The 20,890-nt window shown below is 40.7% G+C and overlaps 1 protein-coding gene across 1 annotated transcript; it reads right to left on the bottom strand.

The window, feature by feature from the left end:
- Positions 1 to 4,968: 4,968 nt before the first annotated feature.
- On the bottom strand, positions 4,969 to 6,869 carry LOC130710437 (zinc finger protein CONSTANS-LIKE 5). The gene is made up of 2 exons (XM_057559716.1): positions 5,843 to 6,869; positions 4,969 to 5,747 (listed from the first exon to the last, which is right to left on the bottom strand). The coding sequence occupies exons 1-2, from the start codon at positions 6,581 to 6,583 to the stop codon at positions 5,379 to 5,381; spliced, it is 1,110 nt and encodes a 369-aa protein (XP_057415699.1). The 5' UTR covers positions 6,584 to 6,869; the 3' UTR covers positions 4,969 to 5,378.
- Positions 6,870 to 20,890: the final 14,021 nt, after the last annotated feature.

A 20,890-nucleotide genomic window follows, 5' to 3' on the forward strand; every position in this document is an offset into this window, starting at 1 on the left:
AACCCCCAACTCCACCTGCAACCGAAACCCCATCCCCACCCCCACCTGCAACTGAAACCTCCACCCCCACCCCTACCCGAAACCAAAACCCTAAATCCCCAAATCCACCACCAGGCGATGCAAAAATAAAACTTGCGAGGTTATTGCAAATGAGAAAGTACATGGATGGTGAGTAACACTATCAGAACAGTGAAGAAAATCTGGGTCCCTAAACATAAATCCCAACTTTCAAAACCATATCAAGCATCACCTTTTCCTTCCACCGCCGCAACCCCCATCCAACCCCCGCCGCTTGCAACCCCTGTCCCCACCGCTCACAACCCCCACCCCCACCGCTGCAACCCACATCCAACCCCACCCATTGTAACCCAACCAGAATCAAGAAACCCAGAACCGCCACTGCTCACAACCCCCACCCCCACCACTGCAACCCACATCCAACCCCACCCATTGTAACCCAACCAAAATCAAGAAACCCAGAACCGTCACCGCTCACAACCCCCAGCCCACCGCCGCAACCATCATCCGACCCCACCCATCGCAACCCAACCGAAACCCATAAACCCTCACCCACCGAAACCCAGAACCAAGAACCCTCACCCATCGCAGACCCACCCAAAACACCACACCCACCGCCACGCACCCCAGATCCCAGATCCACCAATCGCACCACCACCGCGCACCCTATCCACCATCAGGCTAGCCCTCCTTCATCTCCTCCGACTGTCTCCACTCCCTTCTCCTCCACCTCGATTCGACCCTGCCCACCATCTCAATCTCCCTTCTTCTTCCTTCTCTGCCTTATCTCTTTCTTCGTGGTTCTTTAGATTAGGTTAGATTTTTTTGTTTTTGTAAAGAGATTAGGTTAGATTTATTTAGTTTTAATTAGTTTAGGATATTGTTCAGATTAGGATTTTATTAAAAAAAATCTGCTTATTTAACTGACTTGGATTTAAAAATAATTTTTAATTAATTTTTCTAATTAAAAATAAATAAAAAAGCCACGTGGTATTGTTGACTGGGACAAAATTGATATGTGGCAACATTTGGCCTTAATTGAATTAAAAAAAAAATTTTAAGGACCCAATTTGATGCAAAATTTTTCTAGGTCCTGGATTTGATTCCCTTTGTAATTTCAGGGGCCTTTGGACCCTTTAAGCCAATAATTTTTTCCAAGTTCACCCTCATATTTAATATGAAAGAGATGATAAACTTTAGAAGTATTAACTTGGAGAGAGAAAATCATAGGAAAGTAAATAAGGGTAATCTAGGAAAGTAAATCATTTTTTTTTACAAATTTATTACTAGTAACTACTTTTCTTAATCTAAGAGAATTAGTTATTTGTGACTTATATATAGGAACGGAGGAAGTATCTCATATGGGTGTGTTCCTCTAATTGCCTAATGTAAGCATCGTTTGCCTGCCCTCGTGGTATCAGTGGCATGATCTTCCATTAAAAAATATGATTGATTGCCTTTGCAAACATCCCGAGAGGATTTTGCACCCTAATTATCATTCATCAGACAAATGATAAAATCTCATTCAATATTTTCATTGGAGATTAAAAAAAAGTAATGACATGTCTAGAATAATGTATGATTAGCCAACCAGGGTAAGAGAAGTTGTTTAGAATTATAAGTTGTTGAACAGAGTAACTATTGTTTGACCTAACTGATCCTCTTCTTGTTTATAATTGGATCGGACTGGATAGAGGAGTGAGTTACATTTAGCACGGGCAGAAGACAGACTTTACAAGACACTCTTCATATTTCTTAAGAACTTGGTGTATTTGCAGCTTTTAAACTTGATGGAGGATCGAGTTCCCCAACGCAATCAACTGATATGTTAAGGATTACCCAAAGATATGAAACCATAGCCACATACTCAAACACAAGCTATTTGCGGGAAGTCAGACTTTTGGCGGAGGGGGGCTTTGCCTAAGGGGTGTAACGCTTCATTTATTGCTTTAATCCCCAAGGTTAATTCTCCTCTTAGTCTTAATGAATTTAGACTCATTTCCTTAATTGGCTGTATTTATAAGGTTATTTCAAAGCTCCTAGCTATTCGGTTGAAGTCAGTTATTGGGAAGCTAATTGATGAAAGGGAGTTTGCATTCATTGGAGGGCGGTCCATGCTGGACAGTGTTGTTGTGGTTAATGAAGTTGTTCATGAAGCTAAGGTAAAGAAGCGTCCGACAATCATTTTTAAAGTTGACTATGAGAAAGCCTACGACTCGGTGGATTGAGGATTTTTATTGTACATGTTGGGTCGTATGAATTTTCACCCGAAGTGGATTCGTTGGGTCAAAAATTGCCTAGGGTCTGCCTCTGTTTCAGTTCTAGTGAATGGAAGCCCGACTAGTGAGTTTAAAATGGAACGGGGCTTGCGACAAGGGGATCCGTTGGCTCCTTTTCTCTTTTTGATTGTGGCTGAAGGATTGAATAAAATGCTTATGACTTCTATTAATTTAGGGCTGTTCAAGGGATATAAGGTTGGTGGAAGTGATTCTTGTATGGTTTCCCTCTTACAATTCGCTGATGATACTATTTTCCTTGGGGATGCTTCAATTCAAAATGTTCTTGTGATTAAAGCTGTTCTTAGGTGCTTTGAGCTTATTTCAGGTCTCAAAGTGAATTTCAATAAGAGTAAGCTTGCTTCAGTGGCCCTTGATGACTTGTCAGCTTTTCGGTTTGCTTCAATTTTGAATTGTAGGCTTATGTATATTCCCTTTGTGTATTTGGGTATTCCGGTTGGAGGGCGTCCGGATAGGCGTGTGACGTGGGAGCCGGTGATTAAAAAATTTCAGAACAGGTTATCATCTTGGCGGAGGAAAACTGTGTCATTTGGAGGTCGTTTGTGCTTTATCAACAGTGTTCTCTCGGCCTTACCTCTCTTTTTCTTGTCATTCTTCAAACTGCCAGCATGTGTGGAGAGAGTTTGCAAAGGTATTATGAGAAATTTCTTGTGGGGTGGGGATGGCGAGCTACAAAAAATTGCTTGGGTCAAATGGTCAAAGGTTTGCTTACCAAAGGAAGTGGGAGGTTTGGGGATTAAGGATTTGGGCTTATTTAATAGATCCCTCCTTGGGAAGTGGTGGTGGCGTTGGCGTAAGTAGCCTTCTTCTCTTTGGTGTCGGGTTATCAAAGCTAAGTATGTTGACAGCTCTTGTGCTAATGTATCTGCTTGGTGGCGGGATGTAAATAGTGCGTGTGTTATGGATGAGCAGAATTGGTTTGATATGGCAGTGACTAAAACAGTTCGTGGTGGAGATGCAACGAAGTTTTGGCTTGAGGATTGGTTGGGGGGAGGTTGTCTTCGGGGTAAATACTATCGCCTATATAATCTCTCCAAACTGAAGTGGGCTCGAGTATGTGACTGTGGCTTTTGGGACTTGGGAACTTGGAGATGGAAGTTGCTTTGGAGGAGACTGCTAGTGGGGCGTGAGTTGAACTGGGAACATAACCTTATTCAAGAATTAGGAGCGGCACGCTTATGTGAAGATTCCTTGGATAACTGGACCTGGACAACAGCTTCTGATGGTAATTATTCAGTCAATTCAGCCTATTTACTCTTGCAGGAACCCACTTTGCCGGTAGCAGATGCTGTTTTTTCTGGAGTTTGGCGTTCTTTTGCTCCTTCCGGTGTTAAGGCCTTCACTTGCAGGTTGCTCCTTGATCGGATTGCGACAATGGATAATCTTTTGCAGCACCATGTGTTACCCTCTACTGCAGCTGCAAATTGTAGGTTGTGCCAGAATCAACTTGAAACAAGTTTTCATCTCTTGTTTACTTGCTCATTTGCGGTGGGGCTATGGCACCGTTGTTCTTCTTGGCTGGACCTGTCTTTCTCTACCTCTAGTTCCTCACGTGATCACCTGCTTGCGTTTCTTGCTGGTTTTACTATCCCCTAGCAGCGTGTGGCTCAGGCAGTTTGTATGTCAGTTGTGTGGTCCTTATGTCTGGTTAGGAATGCCATTATTTTTCGAGAGGACACTGCAGATGTGGATTTGGTTTTTGAGCTGGTAAAACGTAGATCTTGGCAGTGGATCAAGGCATCATTTGCTGGGTTTCCTTATTCTTTTGCTGTTTGGTGCTTGTCTCCCCTCACTTGTATTCGTGTAGTGTAGCTTGCTTCATGGGACTGGGTTCTGGTTGGTTTATTATTGTGGGGGGTTGGTGTTCTTAGCTGCTGTATTTTTCCATTTGCTTGTTTTGGCTTTGCTCTTGTTTTGGTCATTTTTATAAGAATCAAATGAAAGTTTGAGCTATATTGATTATTTTTTTCCAATGATGCCCTTATTAATTCTAACTTGTAGAATGTGTCTCATTAATTATTATCTCTCCTTCTCACTTTCCAACACGAATAACAAAGGGTAATTTTGGAAGTTTATTTTGATTTAAGACAAATTTTATGCATTTTATCTAGTTTTACTACATTTCTTAAACTATGTGAATTTTTTTTATTGCTTATAAATATGACCGGAGGGAGTATTGACAATCGATGAACCCTAACTATGGGCATGATCTAAGAGGCAGAAACAATTCCTATTGTTGGTGGGGGACCATGAAATATTTATGTATAAATTTCTAAAACCAACAAGTTAGCATATGAAATCTTGACAATGTCATCGACGTAAAAGAAAATCAATATGCTCAATTTAATTTTAAAAGTATAACTTGATTAATCTAATGATATAAAGGTAGGAAAAACTTTAATAAAAAAAATTAATCCAGCTTATCAAAAAAAAAAATAATAATAAAAAGTTGACTTACATAGTAACTTTGATTTTTGTGTATTTATTAGGAGTGCAATGCTTTCTTTACTTTGCTGAAACTGGTGGCCTCTTTCCATCAAGTATGGATAAAGTCATAAAACTAGTGGAGTCAAATTAAGACAGCCATAGAAAGATGGATATAGAGCTGCGGAGCCCCACCCAATAGAAATGGAGAAATAGATCCGTGATCCGATTGGAAAAAGACACCTTTTTTTTACTGAAAATAGACCGTGAAAAAGAGTTTACACTTATAGAGTACAGATTCTAATTCTACCCCAAATAAATACCAAACAAAGAAACCTCCCCCTAAAGTTAAAAAACAAAGTAAACTGGCTTTTCTAGGCGAGACAAATCTTCAACTCCATCACCATGAGTCTCTTTGCATCATGCTCCCATTCCTGATTCCACAGCACCATCATATTCATATTCATCTTCATATTCGAACCAATTCATCATCACTTTTCATCATCCCTAATTAGTAATCAAAGTTTCCCACGGAATATATCACTAATCATTATTCTAAGATACCACATGCAACAATAATACTAAACAAGAAGAGTGTGTGTGTTGATAAATTGTTCCACCCTCTTCTTTTCATTTTTGCTAAAACGTTGGCACCACGAATGGAGAGTCAACCATAAGAGAACCAGTCATCACCGGGCTATAGAGGCGGTCCACCTCCGAGTCAATTTCAGACCGCTTCGCGAACCGGCCCTTGATCCTGGGCCGGGTTTCCGCATAAGCCTTTCGTGAAGCGTATCGAATGGTTTTTTCAAACTTCCGGTTCTTCCTCTTCTCCCTGTATCTCAGAACCCTCGCCTCCCGATCCATCCCGCAGAGCTGCGTCGCCGGCTGGCTTCCGCCGCCGCCGGAAACCACCATCCCGCTCGAATCGGAGCTGTTCAAATATGACATGTCTGAAACCGCGTTCCCATCTGGCACCACTCCTACATCAAGCGAAGACGACGAAACCTGCAGATTCAAATCAAATCAGTACAAAATTCTTCGATCTGAGAAAATTTCAATCAATGGAAGTTAATTTGTATGTTGATTAATCAACGACTTACGCTTTGGCTGAGAGACTGTGATGGATAATTGAAGGAGCTGGATAGCTTCGATCTGCAAAAATCGATGTCGAAGCAACCTTCTGTGTGATGATTCATCATCGGAGCTGGGTGAGGAGGGAGGGGTTTGGTCTGAACCGGCACAACGCTGTCGTTTCCGCCGTTGTGGTTGTTATTGTTCTGGAACGAGTTTGTGTAATCGAAATCCAGAAACGGATCCAATTCCGAGAAGAACATCTCCCTGGACTTCACATCCGGAGCGTCGATGAGTTTAGATCCGAAATTTGGATCCGGCATGAGCCAGGCCGCCGCGTCGGCGTCGTCGTGGCTGGCGAAGGCCTCGTCGGTGGGGACGACGAAGCCGAAGGAGGCTGCAGTAGCGGCAGCTGCGGCGGAGGAGGATTTCACGATGGACTCAGCGGAGTCAAAGAAAGGCTCCACCGGGACGCGCTCGTGGCGGCGGGCTAGTGGGTTGGCGGAGTGGATGTCGGAGTCGCACGTGACGCAGAGGGCTGCGGCGTCTGCCTTGCACGTGACGGAAGCTGGAGCCTGCTCGCAGACCTCACACATCCACACGCGCTCGTGGCGCGAGGCGAGTTTGTTGACGGAGTGGATTTTGGAGTCACATGATATGCAGAGGAAAGCGGAGTCCGGGCGGCAGAAGAGTGCCGCCGAAGCCAGTTTGCATGAATCGCATGGCTTCGGCGGCACACTCCACCCGGACCTCAATCCCTCTAGTCCCATTATCCTTTCTTTTCAGTGTGCTTAACTGAAAAGCAAAATCACTTATGGGAAAACGCGCTTCGAAAACTAGGCCAATGAATGTAACTAGTGCTTGTTGGGAATGGAAGGGATTAGGAGGGAGGAGTATGAAAAAACTAAGTGGTAATGAAAGTTGGGTGAGTTTGATATCTTTGGGTGCGGTTTTTGTAATATCTATAGTTAGTGAGTGGGCATTTAGAAAGGAAATCTAGGTAATGACAAGTGAAGAAGGAACACGTGGCTGTGTATTGTCCATGTAAATGGTTTTGGCGTTAGAACAAGGGAGATATTAGAAGGAGATATCGATTGGGGAGTAGCAGTTGTCATCGTGTTGTGTCTGTGCCGACGTGGGGCCTCCACGGACATTTGATGCAATCAGGCTTTCTTTTATAAAAATGGGCAGTAAAGGAAACAAAAGACCACGAGGATCAGCTCCATCCCCTCGTAAAAGCAAAGGAAAGGAAAGGATTCATTCAACAGGATAATTATTACTATTTCTTTTCAACTCTGTTCCGGTATGGAACCATTGAGCGGGCTTATCGAAATAGAGAGCGAACACAAAGTAAACAAGATAAGTAAAAATGCATAAAAATGATAGGGTCCCTGCCGCTTGGGCGGTCCTCTTCTATTTATAACTTGAGTTTTGGTCCGGCTGGACCATGGGTTGCCCGGCCCATTTGTTACATGATAGTGATAAGCCCAAAATAAATGACCCGGTTCGCCTATATCAGTCCACAGGCCCACAAGACACTGATGTTTTAGAACTAAAACGATAGTGTCTTATTTAAGCCCACAACGTCTGGTTCGCCCATATACAATGTGAATAAAATCATGAGCGCACATGCTTCCAACAAAATAAGGCTAACCATAATGTAAACAATGTTAAGCTAATCATTACAAAGTTAAATCGGTCTGTGTGGCGTATGAAGTCTAAATGACACTTCACCCATCACTTCAATCACTATGCACAAATCAAATCTCTTTCCGGATTTTGTACCTGTTGCAATCATCACAAATATAACACAGATATCTTGAAACTTGTAATGCATAAGGCCTACCTAAGCTATGCTACTCACATTAATTAAGAAATGCATTTAAAATCCACTCATGGAGTAGCCCTTCTCTGAAAAGACTCGACTCCCTCGAAACGACACATTCACCTGCCAACTGACGTCACTCTTCATTCAATCGCTACCTTTTTGCCAAACGTCGTCTCTTAATGGCGCGCTGATTCACCGCCTTAATGAGTTTGAATGTGTGGCTTGAATGAACGCGTGGATTCACACAAACCACGCGTTTGCTCACCATTTACCTTAAGCGCCTTTAACCATACCTTTCTAACTGATCTCTTCACCTTCCGCCGTTTCTCTATATATAGCAGTCATTTTTTACCACAAATTACTTCACTCTTCTCTTTCAAAAGTTTTTCAAACCTAGTGTACTCGTAGAGTTTCCTGCATTGACCTGCGAGTGTTCTCCAACATTGCCAGAACTCCCCCAAATTAGCCAAGTTCATCAGATCCTTTCCCTGGTAAGCACTTCTCACTCAACCTGCTTGTACAATTTTTTCATCATTCTACACTAAACCTTTCATGTAAAATCTTTCCCTCTTCATCTTCTTGTTTTACTGAAATCATTCTTAAAAACTAATCTCCTTCACAACTGCAACTCCAATTTTACCCCACTACATGTCATAACTCCTGAATCCTTTACAATTTCAGGAATTCTTTTCAAAATGGATGCAAAACGCACCCGTAAAGTCTCTAAAGCTTCTAAAACTTCTTCCATTGCAGTCGATACATGGGTCACTAGTAAAGTTAAAACTAGGTTCACTAAATTCTGCAATGTTAAAACTGTAATGGACTTAATTACTGAAAACACTTTTCGTTCTGATGGCCAAGATGTGTACCTTGACATAGTCCCCTGTTTACCTACCGAACCTTGTTGTTTTGGGGCTCCTGACCCTAACGGCAAAAATCACACCTATTTCTTTGAAAACATTTTTACTAACCTAAAATATAAACTCCCTCTGTCAGATTTCACTTGCTCCGTTTTAACCCTACTGAATGTTGCCCCAACACAACTCCATTGTAATAGCTGGGCATACCTGAGGGCGTTCGAACTTTTGTGTCAAGTGTTAGGTATCGAACCCACTAGCAGTAAGTTTTTTTACTTCTTTGAAACTAGTGGTAGAAGCATAAAAGGCGAATATCTTTCTCTAGCCGCCGCTAGGGGAAAAGGCCTATTTACCTTATTTAGAAGCCACTACAAACAGTTTAAAGGGAGATTCTTTAGGCTAAACGAAACAGAAAAGTGCAAGGATGTATTTTATTTCAATGATGGAAGCCCAAAGTTCCCTTTCTACTGGACCGCCCGTTATGAGGCTATCATCAAACTTCCTGATGATTCCCTCACCCCTGAAGAAATGGTGGATTGCACCTTTCTAACTAGCATTGACTTGAATCTCACCGAATTTCTAGATGCCCATTATGAAAACAGATTGGGTGAATATGTGGGTAAGACTCTTGAATTTCAGTATCTTCGTATTTCAAATGTTTGCTGTGTCTTACTTTTCTTTTCTGTTTCAGCGAAAATGACTCGCCTTTCTGATGATGATATCCTACGATTCCGCCGTGAACAACAGGCTGCAAGAGAAAAAAGGAACCCGGCGAAGACTCTACTTGATGCCGATGCTAGTCACTCAGGCACGGAATCTAATCGTCCTCAAAAGAAAAAGAAGAGGAATGACACTCCTGAACCAAACAAAGGGAAGGACGCATCGCAACCTTCAATGGAAAAATTTATGGTGAAGAATAACCCTCAACGTTTGGTGCATCAAGGTGGGTCTTCAAGCGCTCCGCCTCCGACATGGAAAAGTGTGCTGAAGGAATTCGAAGAACTTACCTCTGAAGAGGTAACTTCGCTATGGGATTCAAAGATTGACTTCAACGCATTGGTGGAAACCAATTTGGTGTTCAAGGCGAATCAGGAGAAGATCAAAAGGATTGGACTAAAGGAAGCTTGTCAAGCCATCATGACAAAAGGACTGGAAATCGCGGCTATTTCAAAAATGGTCGACCTGGAGACCGCTGGTTTTGACGGGATTAATTCCGCCAAACAACTTGAAGAGAAAGAAAGAGAAATCCTGAAGATGAAAGCCACAATGAAATTGTTGGATTCTGCCAACAAAGTGAATGAGAAAAAAGCCACAGATTTGGCCCTAGAAAATGAACGCCTGAAGAAACATGCTGAAGATTTAAACACCGCTCAGAAAGCTAAGGAAGAAGAACCTGTGAAATCTCAGGCAGAAATCACACAACTCGATTCCGCCAATGCTGAATTGAAAAATGAAAATTCTAAGTTGCATTCAGAAATTTCTGAACTGAAGAATTCTGTCCTTGACCAATTTGAAGCTGGATTCGCAAAAGCCAAAGAACAGATTCTTTTCCTAAATCCTCAAGTTTCCATCAACTTTGCCGGTTCCGATCCTTATGCAAGGATTGTTGATGGCAAATTGATCAGCCCTGACACTGGTGATGAAGAAGAAGAAGAAGAGGAAGAAGAAGCAGATAAAAATGAAGAGGATGGGAACGCCAACAACAACGAAGGCGAAGGAGAAAATCACTAGTTCCACCCCTGTTCAAGCATATGTTCTACATGAAATATCCTTTAGTCTTTTTTTTTTATTTTCTAAGTTAGTTAAATCTGCCTATGTTTTATCTTTATTTCTGTAAGTGTTGAGCAATTAGCTCCACAGTTTATCCTAAGTATTTATGTAATGTTTATCAAGCACTATTAATATGATGTGTTTTCTATATATCAACTCTCAAATTGTATAATTCTAATGGTTCTGCCTCCTGTCTAAATTATTTCAACACTTAATATATTTCTGTTCCTATTCCTATTCTATGAGGACATCACATCTTAACTTAACATAGAAACCATTAACTAATTCCTTCAATCTCAATAACAGGATTCATCCAATAACAACTAGATCAATCAGACAAATCAATATAATTAATAATACTGCGCTTTACTAACCTTTCAATCAGTAAGTTCAAAGTATAACTTAACATGAATAACTTTTACTAACCTTTCACCAAATTTGATCCGCCTTCGTCGTTTAGTTGAATACATTATTCCCACATTTTGCAGTACATAATGAAATATGCTTAAATGAATCTCGTCAAATGTTGTGAAGTTTAAACTTAATCAACTACTTTGGAATCATAAGGCCTTTGTGTACATAACTTAGTCAAATTTTTCATTTTTGACATAGTTACTCATGGAAATCAAAGTCAACATATTCAATTTCATTAGTATGCTCGCGTGGAGACTTGTGCTCAGTTTGGATAAGCTTAAATCCAATTTAAGACTGTGCTTATGAATTCGTGGCCGAATGCTCTTGTTTTAAGAGACTTACTTTTTTCTCAATTGTCTGACGTCGCCCAATTGATAGACCTTAGTTGATAAGTTTCCGCTATGGGTAAAATAAATAAGTAAAATGATACGCCCTTGATCATTTTTTTTAAAAGGTTATGCCTCGTTAAAAACTCTCCCGCCTGGGGTAGAGAAAAGAGTGCATACCTGTTATTCATTAATAATTGATGCCTCGTTAAAAACTCTCCCGCCTGGGGTAGAGAAAAGAGTGCATCAAATTTAGTCTTACACAACAAACATAGTCTTAAACAATACAACCAACAAACGTAGACTTCAACACACACAAACTGAAACAACGAAACATAGTCTTGGACAAACATACACTGAAACAAACTGTACAAAACCAAACAAACCGAACGAACCACCCTGCACTTCAACTGTAATAATAACGGAGATGCTGTGCATTCCAAGCCCTTGGGACCCTTCGCCCCGATAACTCCTCCAAATGATACGCCCCTTGACCAAGCTCACGCAGAATCCTGTAAGGTCCTTCCCAATTAGGTGATAACTTCGAATCATCAGGCCCCTTTGCCTTCCTACGCAGAACCAAATCACCAACTTTCATTTGCCTCGGAACCACTCTAGAATTGTATCGCCTTTCCGACCTCTGTTTTACCATCGCTTGCCTCAAACGAACCTCTGCTTGCGTTTCCTCTGCCAAATTGAGATCAACCACTCTGTTCATGTCGTTCTGCTCTTCATTATAAGTTGCCACCCTGAAATTTACATCCTGCAATTCTGCTGGTATCATTGCATCTACCCCGTAAGTCAACTTAAAAGGCGATTCGCCAGTAGTCGATTGAGGAGTTGTATTGTACGCCCAAATGACTGTGATCAACTCTTCAGCCCATAATCCTTTAGCTTCGCCTAGACGCTTTCTAATTCCATTGAGAATGACCTTATTCGCTGACTCCACTTGTCCATTTGTCTGAGGGTGCTCAACTGAGGCGAAACGCATCTCAATTCCCATTCCTGCACAAAAATCCTTCACACTCCTGCTTGTAAACTGTGTCCCATTGTCTGAGACGATAGTTGCTGGAACGCCAAATCTGCAAACCAACTTTCTCCAATAAAATTTTTTGACTTTTTCTGCTGTTATTTTCGCCATTGATTCCGCCTCAATCCACTTAGTAAAATAGTCTACCGCAACCAAAATAAACCTGATCTGAGAACCTGCCGGAGTGAACGGTCCCAGAATATCTACTCCCCACATTGCAAATGGCCACGATGAACTTATTGAGCTAAGAGTCTCAGGCGGCGCTTTATGTAAATCTGCATAAATTTGACACTTATCACACTTCTTCACATACTCCATACAATCCCTTCGTAAAGTTGGCCAATAGAACCCTGCTCTGAGCACTTTCGCCGCCAAAGATCTTCCCCCAACATGACTTGCGCACACACCTTCGTGAACCTCAAACATGATTCTTTCCGCCTCATCCTTGGAAACACATCTCAATAAAGGTATTCCAATCCCTCTTCTATACAATTGACCGCCTAACAATGTGTAACGACTTGCCTCGCGAATTTGATCCTTAGAAAATGTCAGCACATCAGAACCTTCTGCCTCCAAACACTTTTTGATACGCCCTATCCAATCTAAATCCGCTAAAGTTAACACCATCATTGTCTCATCTTCTTCGATACTTGGGCTGCTTAAAACTTCCTGGATGACTGATTTATTGTTTCCCGGCTTCTTGGTGCTTGCTAACTTTGATAGAATATCTGCCCTTGTATTCTCCTCGCGCGGAACATAATTGACCTGCACTATGCCTATCTGCTTTATCAATCCTTGAGCTTTCAATAAATACTTAGCCAGCTGTGCGTCCCTCGCCTGATATTCACCCTGAATTTGTCTGGAAACTATCTGAGAATCTGTTTTAATTATTATGCTCTTGACTCCCATCTCGATCGCCAACTTCAGCCCTGCAATTATAGCTTCATACTCTGCCTGATTATTGCTTGCTTTAAAGTCAAACTTGAGTGACTGCTCAACTGTCACGCCACCTGGCCCTTCTAAAATGATTCCAGCTCCACTGCCCTTGACGTTAGACGAACCATCTACAGACAAACTCCATTCACCAACTTCCATATTTTTCTCACAGGAAGACATTTCATTGACAAAATCCACCAATACCTGTGCTTTAACCAGACCTTTCTTATCAAACGTGATTTCAAATTGCGACAACTCAACAGCCCAGGAAACCATTCTTCTAGCCAGATCAGGCTTTTGCAAAACTTGACGAAGTGGCAAATCTGTTTTTACCACAATTGGAAAGCCTTGAAAATAAGGTCTTAATTTCCTGGCGGAGATGATTAAAGCTAACGCAGCCTTTTCAATTTTTTGATATCTAACTTCAGCTCCTTGAAGAGCATGACTCACAAAATATATGATCCTCACATCATCTTTACTTTCTTGCAACAAAACTGAACTAACTGCATTATCAGAAATGGAAATAAACATTGATAATGAAATACCTGGAACTGGTTTGGCTAAAATTGGTGGCCTGGATAAATGATCCTTCAAACTTTGGAACGCCTTCTCACATTCTTCAGTCCAATGAAAAGTTTTGTTCTTCCTTAAGCATTGAAAAAATGGTGCTGATTTTTCCCCAGAACACGGAAGAAATCTGGACAAAGCCGCTATTCTTCCTGTTAATTTCTGCACATCTTTAACTGAAGCTGGACTCTGCATATCAAGTATCGCCTTGCACTTCTCAGGATTCGCCTCAATTCCTCTCCTAGTGATCATGAAACCCAAAAACTTTCCACTTTGAATTCCAAACGAACACTTTTCTGGATTAAGTCTCATGTTATGCTTTCTTAATTCGCCAAAAGCTTCTTCGAGATCAGAACAATGTGCCATCATTTCCTCTGACTTGACCACCATGTCGTCTACATAAATCTCCATGTTCCGCCCCACCTGCTTGTCAAACACCTTATCCATCAACCTTTGATATGTTGCTCCCGCATTCTTCAACCCAAACGGCATAGTCTGATAACAATAGTTCGCCTGATTTGTCATAAAAGCTGTCTTCTCCTCATCGGGCTGGTACATTCTTATCTGGTGATACCCTGAATATGCATCCATGAGGCTAAGCATTCCGAACCCTGATGCCCTATCAACAAGCTTATCAATATTTGGTAAAGGATAAGAATCCTTAGGACAGTGTTTGTTCAAATCTGTATAATCCGTGCACATTCGCCACTTTCCATTAGCCTTCTTCACCATAACAACATTCACCAACCAAGTTGGATACTTTACCTCCCTAATAAATCCAGCTTCCAGTAACTTATTTGTTTCCACCTTCACAGCCTCTGCCTTTTCTTCGCCCATCTTTCTTTTAAACTGAACAATAGGTTTCGCCCCGGGATTTAAAGCCAATTTGTGACATATAAATTCCGGATCGATTCCTGGTAAATCCCTTGCACTCCATGCGAACAAATCCATATTCTCAGATAATAACTTTACTAACCTGTTTTCCTGACTTGTAGTTAAATTGACACCAACTTTCAAGTTTCGCTCCCCAATCTGGATCGCCTTAGTTTCCTCTTCTGATTTCATCTTGTGCTCACTAAATCCCTCTCGAGGATCCAAAATAATTTCTGACTGTTCTAAATCCACCTCATAGACCCGATGCCCCTCTTTCACTGCCTTCTTACCCATGTGCCCATACTGCTTGAAGCTTTCTGAATAACACTTTCGAGCAACCATTTGATCAGCCTTTAAAATTCCAACTCCTCCTTTGCTCAATGGATACTTCGCCGTTAAATGTCTTGTAGAAATGATCGCCCCCAGTCTGTTTAGTGATGGCCTCCCAATAAGTACATTGTACGGTGAAGTACACTTTACTACCAAAAACTTAATAGCAAATGCCTCCGCACTCTTCCCTTCTCCAAAAACAGTCTTCAATTCCACATATCCTCGAACAAATACTTTTTCTCCAGAAAAACCCACTAAAGAACCATCATAAGGCAATAAATCAGATTCACTGAGCCCCAACTTTTCAAAAGCGTCACCATAAATCAAATCCGCCGAGCTTCCTTGATCCAAAAGTACCCTCTCAATTTCATAATCCGCAATCCTCAGCATTACAACAATTGGATCGTCTTCGTGAGGTTGTACTCCCTCAAAATCTCGCACAGTAAACGTTATATCGGGTTGATTGGTTGCCCAACTTCCCCAATCGTTAGAGTAAATAGCATTAATAGAATGAACGTACCTCTTACGAGCTGAGTTAGTCATTCCTCCGCCACGAAATCCACCAAAAATAGAATGAATTCGCCCCTTTGCTTTTCCATCTGACTGCCTATCTTGACCATCTTCCTCAATCTCTTTTCCATCTTCGGTTCGTCTTGTTGAAGTTCCTGCTTCATCTTAATTGCTTCGCCCTTCAAGCTGCTTCATATACCCAGCCTTTATCAATTTATCAATCTCCTTCTTCAAAGTAAAACAGTCATCAGTATTGTGTCCTGAAATCCTGTGATACTCACACCACTTCTTCTTATCCACATAACCCGTTGACGGCTTTGGCTGTCGCGGAAAACGAATAACATTCGCCTCCAGACACGTGTGCAAAGCTTCAGTCAAATTAACCGCCAATGGAACTGCACGATCATTTTGGTTCCGAGTCCACGTCATCGAATGTCCTGGCCCACGCACTCCATACGGTTGAGCACGATTTTTTAAATTAGAACGATTCTCAAATCGTCCGTCATAACGGTTACGATTGTTATACCCTGCGTTGCCACGTTCGGTCCATCCCTTCGAATATTGATCTGCAACCGCTCCCTTCTTCGTCTCAAACTGCTGTTTCTGCCCTGGAACCGCTGCATTCGGGCGGTTGTTCTTGATCCGATCACTCTGCTCCTCCCTGATGTATCCTTGTACCCTTTCGCGCAAATGCACCATTGTCTCCACAGGTTTTCTACTCAAATTACTGTTCAAACCACCCGGCTTCAAGCCCAATTCAAAAGCTGCAATGCAAATTTCTGGCATTTTATCCTCCAAATGAACAGATAATTGATTGAAACGCCCCATGTAAGACTGCAAAGTCTCATTTGGTCCTTGACGAACATTAAATAATGTCGCCGGAGTTACTTTTTGTGCACGACTGGTAGAAAACTGAGACAAGAACTTTGTAGATAATTCAGTGAAATTGACAATTGACCTTGACGGTAGACTTGTAAACCAAATCATCGTCGATTTCTTAAAAGTTGATGGCAACATTTTGCACTTCAACGCGTCTGATGCGCCTACAATGACCATTTTCGTGTTGAAATACACTAAATGGTCCTTTGGATCTGAATCGCCATAGTAAGAGTCAAGTTTCAATGTCTTTAAATTGTCTGGGACGGCAGTGTTCGCTATTTCCTCTGTAAAAGGTTGAAAGTCCACCACCGTCTCAGCCATTCTTCGATCGCCCTCTCGTAAACCCTGAGTCTGATTGATATCAGTAAGTTGATTCTGTAACTGTTGATTATGTTGACGAAGTTCATTGAGATCGTCCATGATCCGCTGAAGAACATCGGGAGGAACATCATTTTGTTGAACATGATTCCTCTCTCCGTTCGCCCCGGATCGAGTCACCATTGCGGTGAAAATTGAAGCCTAGGAAAGTATCCTTGAGCCCCACGGTGGGCGCCAATGTTCCGGTATGGAACCACTGAGCGGGCTTATCGAAATAGAGAGCGAACACAAAGTAAACAAGATAAGTAAAAATGCGTAAAAATGATAGGGTCCCTGCCGCTTGGGCGGTCCTCTTCTATTTATAACTTGGGTTTTGGTCCGGCTGGACCATGGGTTGCCCGACCCATTTGTTACATGATAGTGATAAGCCCAAAATAAATGACCCGGTTCGCCTATATCAGTCCAAACTCTCATTATATTTTCTCTATATTTCAGATAAACCATCAGCAATCTATTATCCTAAGAGTTTAAGGCTGTGTTTGTTTTCCTGTTAGGCCAACTCAATGTACTTTTGGCTTGCATTGAATACTGTACAATAATATTTGGGCAATGTGAACCCACTTTTATCTTAATTCAATTTTGGCTCAAAACTCACTTTCACCCAAATTAACAAAACTTTACTTTTATTTAGTTTTGAGCAGTCGAGGACATTGAACTCTGTTTCGAAATAAAAGTATCCAAACATAAATCATATAAATCAACTCATTTTGACCCAAACTCTGTTTTACAAATCCACATTCATCAAAACTCTGTTTCCCAAACTGAAATCCAAACACACACTAAAATGTTTGGGAAATGACTGTAAACGATTCTAAATTATATTTTTAACACACTCTTGATCTGGGAGAGTCCGACCAAATCTCTCATGTGATGGTCCATTAAAGATGATCGGCAACTATGGGCACCTAGATTAGCGAGACTTCGTGTTTCGAGGCAGCACTTTCGTTGTTCTGAGTGCGTCGGGTGAAACTTACAAAAACAGTATGATGCTCAAGTCATACTGTGGGTGGGAAGCGATATAAAAGTTTTGAAGAGCTTGCGTGTATTATGTTCTTTCAAGCCTTGCCTTTTATAGAGGTTTGGGCTTGCAGGGTTTGAGACTATCACTAGTATGCTCTTAGTCTAGCTGCTCTCTTTTTGTTTTCTCTTTGTATTACTATCACTACTCTATACATGGCAATTGATATCCCTTTAAACTATCATTTATTCATTCTTTCTTTTTGGCTTTAAAAATAATGTTCTTCATATATGTGCTCTTGTCTTAATTGTTGGGCTGTAGTCACTTGGTGTGATGCAGTGAGGTGACAAAAATGTCATTGGTTTGACGCTCGGTTGGGGGAAACAACGAGGAAGTTGGCGGCTAGATGAGGGTAGTAATGACCATGATAGGAGATGGGTTCAATCAACATGAGGTGATCAGATCCATTCCGAAACACCCCTTCACGTAATAGTCCATTTAGGTTGGAAGCATGGATAATACATAAACTCATCTATCATATGCTAAAATTTCAGAGGGTCTGATACAATATAAGGAAAGATTATCTCAAAAGCTTAGATTCTTGGATAAATAACTCTAAATGTTATTACATTAATACTTTATGCTTTTATTTTATATATATCGAAAAGCAAAGAAAGAAATGAAGACGCTGAGGAATAAGTAGGGAATCTCCGAAGAAGAACTCAACATGAGGAACCTTCTATCCCAAATGAAACTATTTTTTTTTTCAAATCTTATCATATTTTTCCATTTGAAACAAAAAGTTAAAACATTTTGTTAGTTTTTTTTCACACATTTTGTGTGTGTGTGTGTTTGTGTATAGTTTTTTTCACTTATATTGTCAAAATCAAATAAGGAATAAAAATCGATCCATTTTTTTACTTTTTTTTTTAAAAAAAAAATTCTCCTCTATCAATCAGAGTCCAGAGGCACATAAAAATATCAGGAGACACGATTTGAGAAGGGGCGACATGTTCAAGCTGGCATGAGATAGCTCACAACTTGTGCACATGGGGTAAAATGGAATTTAGCAGACATATTCTAAAGTGACGTGCAAATATTTTGTATTCATTTAAATATTATTAATACGATATATTAGTTTCATAATTTTTTTTGAACGAATCATAAAATTGTTTGTTTGCAATTACTTAATATTTTTTATTATTTCATTTTATAACGATGATAATTAACTGAAATTAAATTTAAGACAAATATATTGTACCAACAATTCCAAATGACTAAAATTACTTTACCAAGTTAATATTTTGTGCCGTTCTCCGCGGTTTGGAGAAGAAAAAAAATTAACACCGAAAAAAAGAAAAAAAATATTCATCTTATCTTCTTATTTTGACTTATAAAAAAAAATTCGTCATATTTTCTTATTTTATGGATTTTTAGAAAATGATATAGGCTAATACTTAGATATCCTCTGTTCCGGAAATGAAATGTTTTGTCATTTGGAGGCCAAACAATAACCTAATGTTGTACTAATTCATTCAATTTGGATCCTTTGAATCAATTATCTCACTTAAATGCTTTATCACTCTGCAATAAAAATAATGGACTAGGTACGAATGAAAATTGACCAACACCAGATAAACCTTTTTTTTTTTTTTCTCAAGTATCCCTCGGTGATCTATTGTATCGCGCGGTTTGTGTTTAGAATTGAAAAACATTAATTAAATTCAACCTAATTCAAGCCGATAAGTTTTAATCCGTTTGGTTCCAATTTTCATATAATCAATGATGAATCCGTATGCACCTGTTCTGGTAAGGGCTGGAGGTAACAGACCTGAATGACAAAGGGACGTTCACATGAATCCAACCCAAAGCTCCTAGCCCACCACTTCGGCGGACTAGAGCTGGGGGCTACTGTTCTGGGACGGGCGGACCACGCCCCAGAGTACGACCAGCGATTGTTCAGGGACGGGCGGACCGCGCCCCAGGTACGACCGGACAGGATCACCCGATGGGGGGCCCACGGGACGACCGGAGCAGTATGCCCAGTCCCTGACTCTCAAGCAGAACAGAGCTCCGATTGCTCTGAAGCATGGACCCCACCACCTAGGGGTTGACCTAGGCCAACCACCCTACAGAACTAGGGTGGTTGGATGGTGGGCCCCCTAGGCAATCTAAGCCGTTGGATTACTGCAAATCGCAGAGGGAGCAGAAGGATCCGACGACCCCTGTCCCACCAGTACGAGCCATGCATGACGTTGCATGGCTCCAACCCTAGTTCTCCAACTTGTATATAAGGGGGGCAACTCACTCATTCTAAGGTACGTTATTCTCTCCAATTTCAGCTTCCCCTTTACTCGATACCTCTACTCACTTTGGCATTGGAGTCCCTTGCAGGAGCCCCCTCGGGTCCGTCCAACAACCCAGCACCCCGGCTTCACTTCTTCACTTGGCAGCCCCGCTCTCGTGATCCACCCGATCAGCACCCCTACTAATTAGAAAAGGGATAAAAAAGACCTACTACTTTTAAAAGGAGTTGTCTAAATAATCCATGATAAAATTTGGGTTAAATCACCTATTGCCTAGATGTATTAATCATGTTATAACATGTGTTCTTATATTATCCACCTCATTTAATTTAATTTTTTATTTTACATTTTCGTAATATTTGATTTATTAAATAATTTTATTGCAAAATAAGCCTATAATTTTAGATAATAATTAATAACATAGTACTCCTTATACCCAAAGAATCCATAATCCCCATTTTCTTCCACACTAATCCCTTCTGGACGCTTTTCTCCTATAAAACAACTCAAATGTTGAATTTGGTTCCAAGAGAACGATGCTCTCGAATTCAATTATTTTCCTATGTATTAAAATGAAACAAAATTAAAATCGCATCATATGATCATATCCTTCAAGGGGAATGTGCAAAGAACCCAACACCGGAGGTGGTGACATTCACAGTGCCAACTCCTACGGATCAAAATTAGAAGTTTAGAACCCACTTCGTTGTCGCCATAGAGAAACTCGCCAGGGGAATCCTATTCATATCCATTGCTAGGGCTCTCCTAGCTGATTCACGTTGTTCCTAAGAGTTTTTAGAGGAGATGAGTATGGAAAAAAAATAGGGATTAGGGATTCTTTGAGTATTTTATTCTTACAAAGGGAGTCCTTTGCTATTATCCAAAATTATAGGTTTTTTTTGTAATTAATTTTTTTAATAATTAAACATTACAAAAATGTAAAATAAAAGAATTTAATTAAATGAGGTGGATAATATATGGACACATGTTATAACATGATTGGTACACTTTAATAATGGGTGATTTAACCCAAATTTTATTATGGGTTATTTAGAGAACCCTTTTAAAAAGCTAAAAGTCTAAAACCATAACCGTGCTTTAATAATAACCGTTAA

This window comes from Lotus japonicus, chromosome 4 (assembly GCF_012489685.1).
Source record: "Lotus japonicus ecotype B-129 chromosome 4, LjGifu_v1.2".
Taxonomy (NCBI): Eukaryota; Viridiplantae; Streptophyta; class Magnoliopsida; order Fabales; family Fabaceae; genus Lotus; species Lotus japonicus.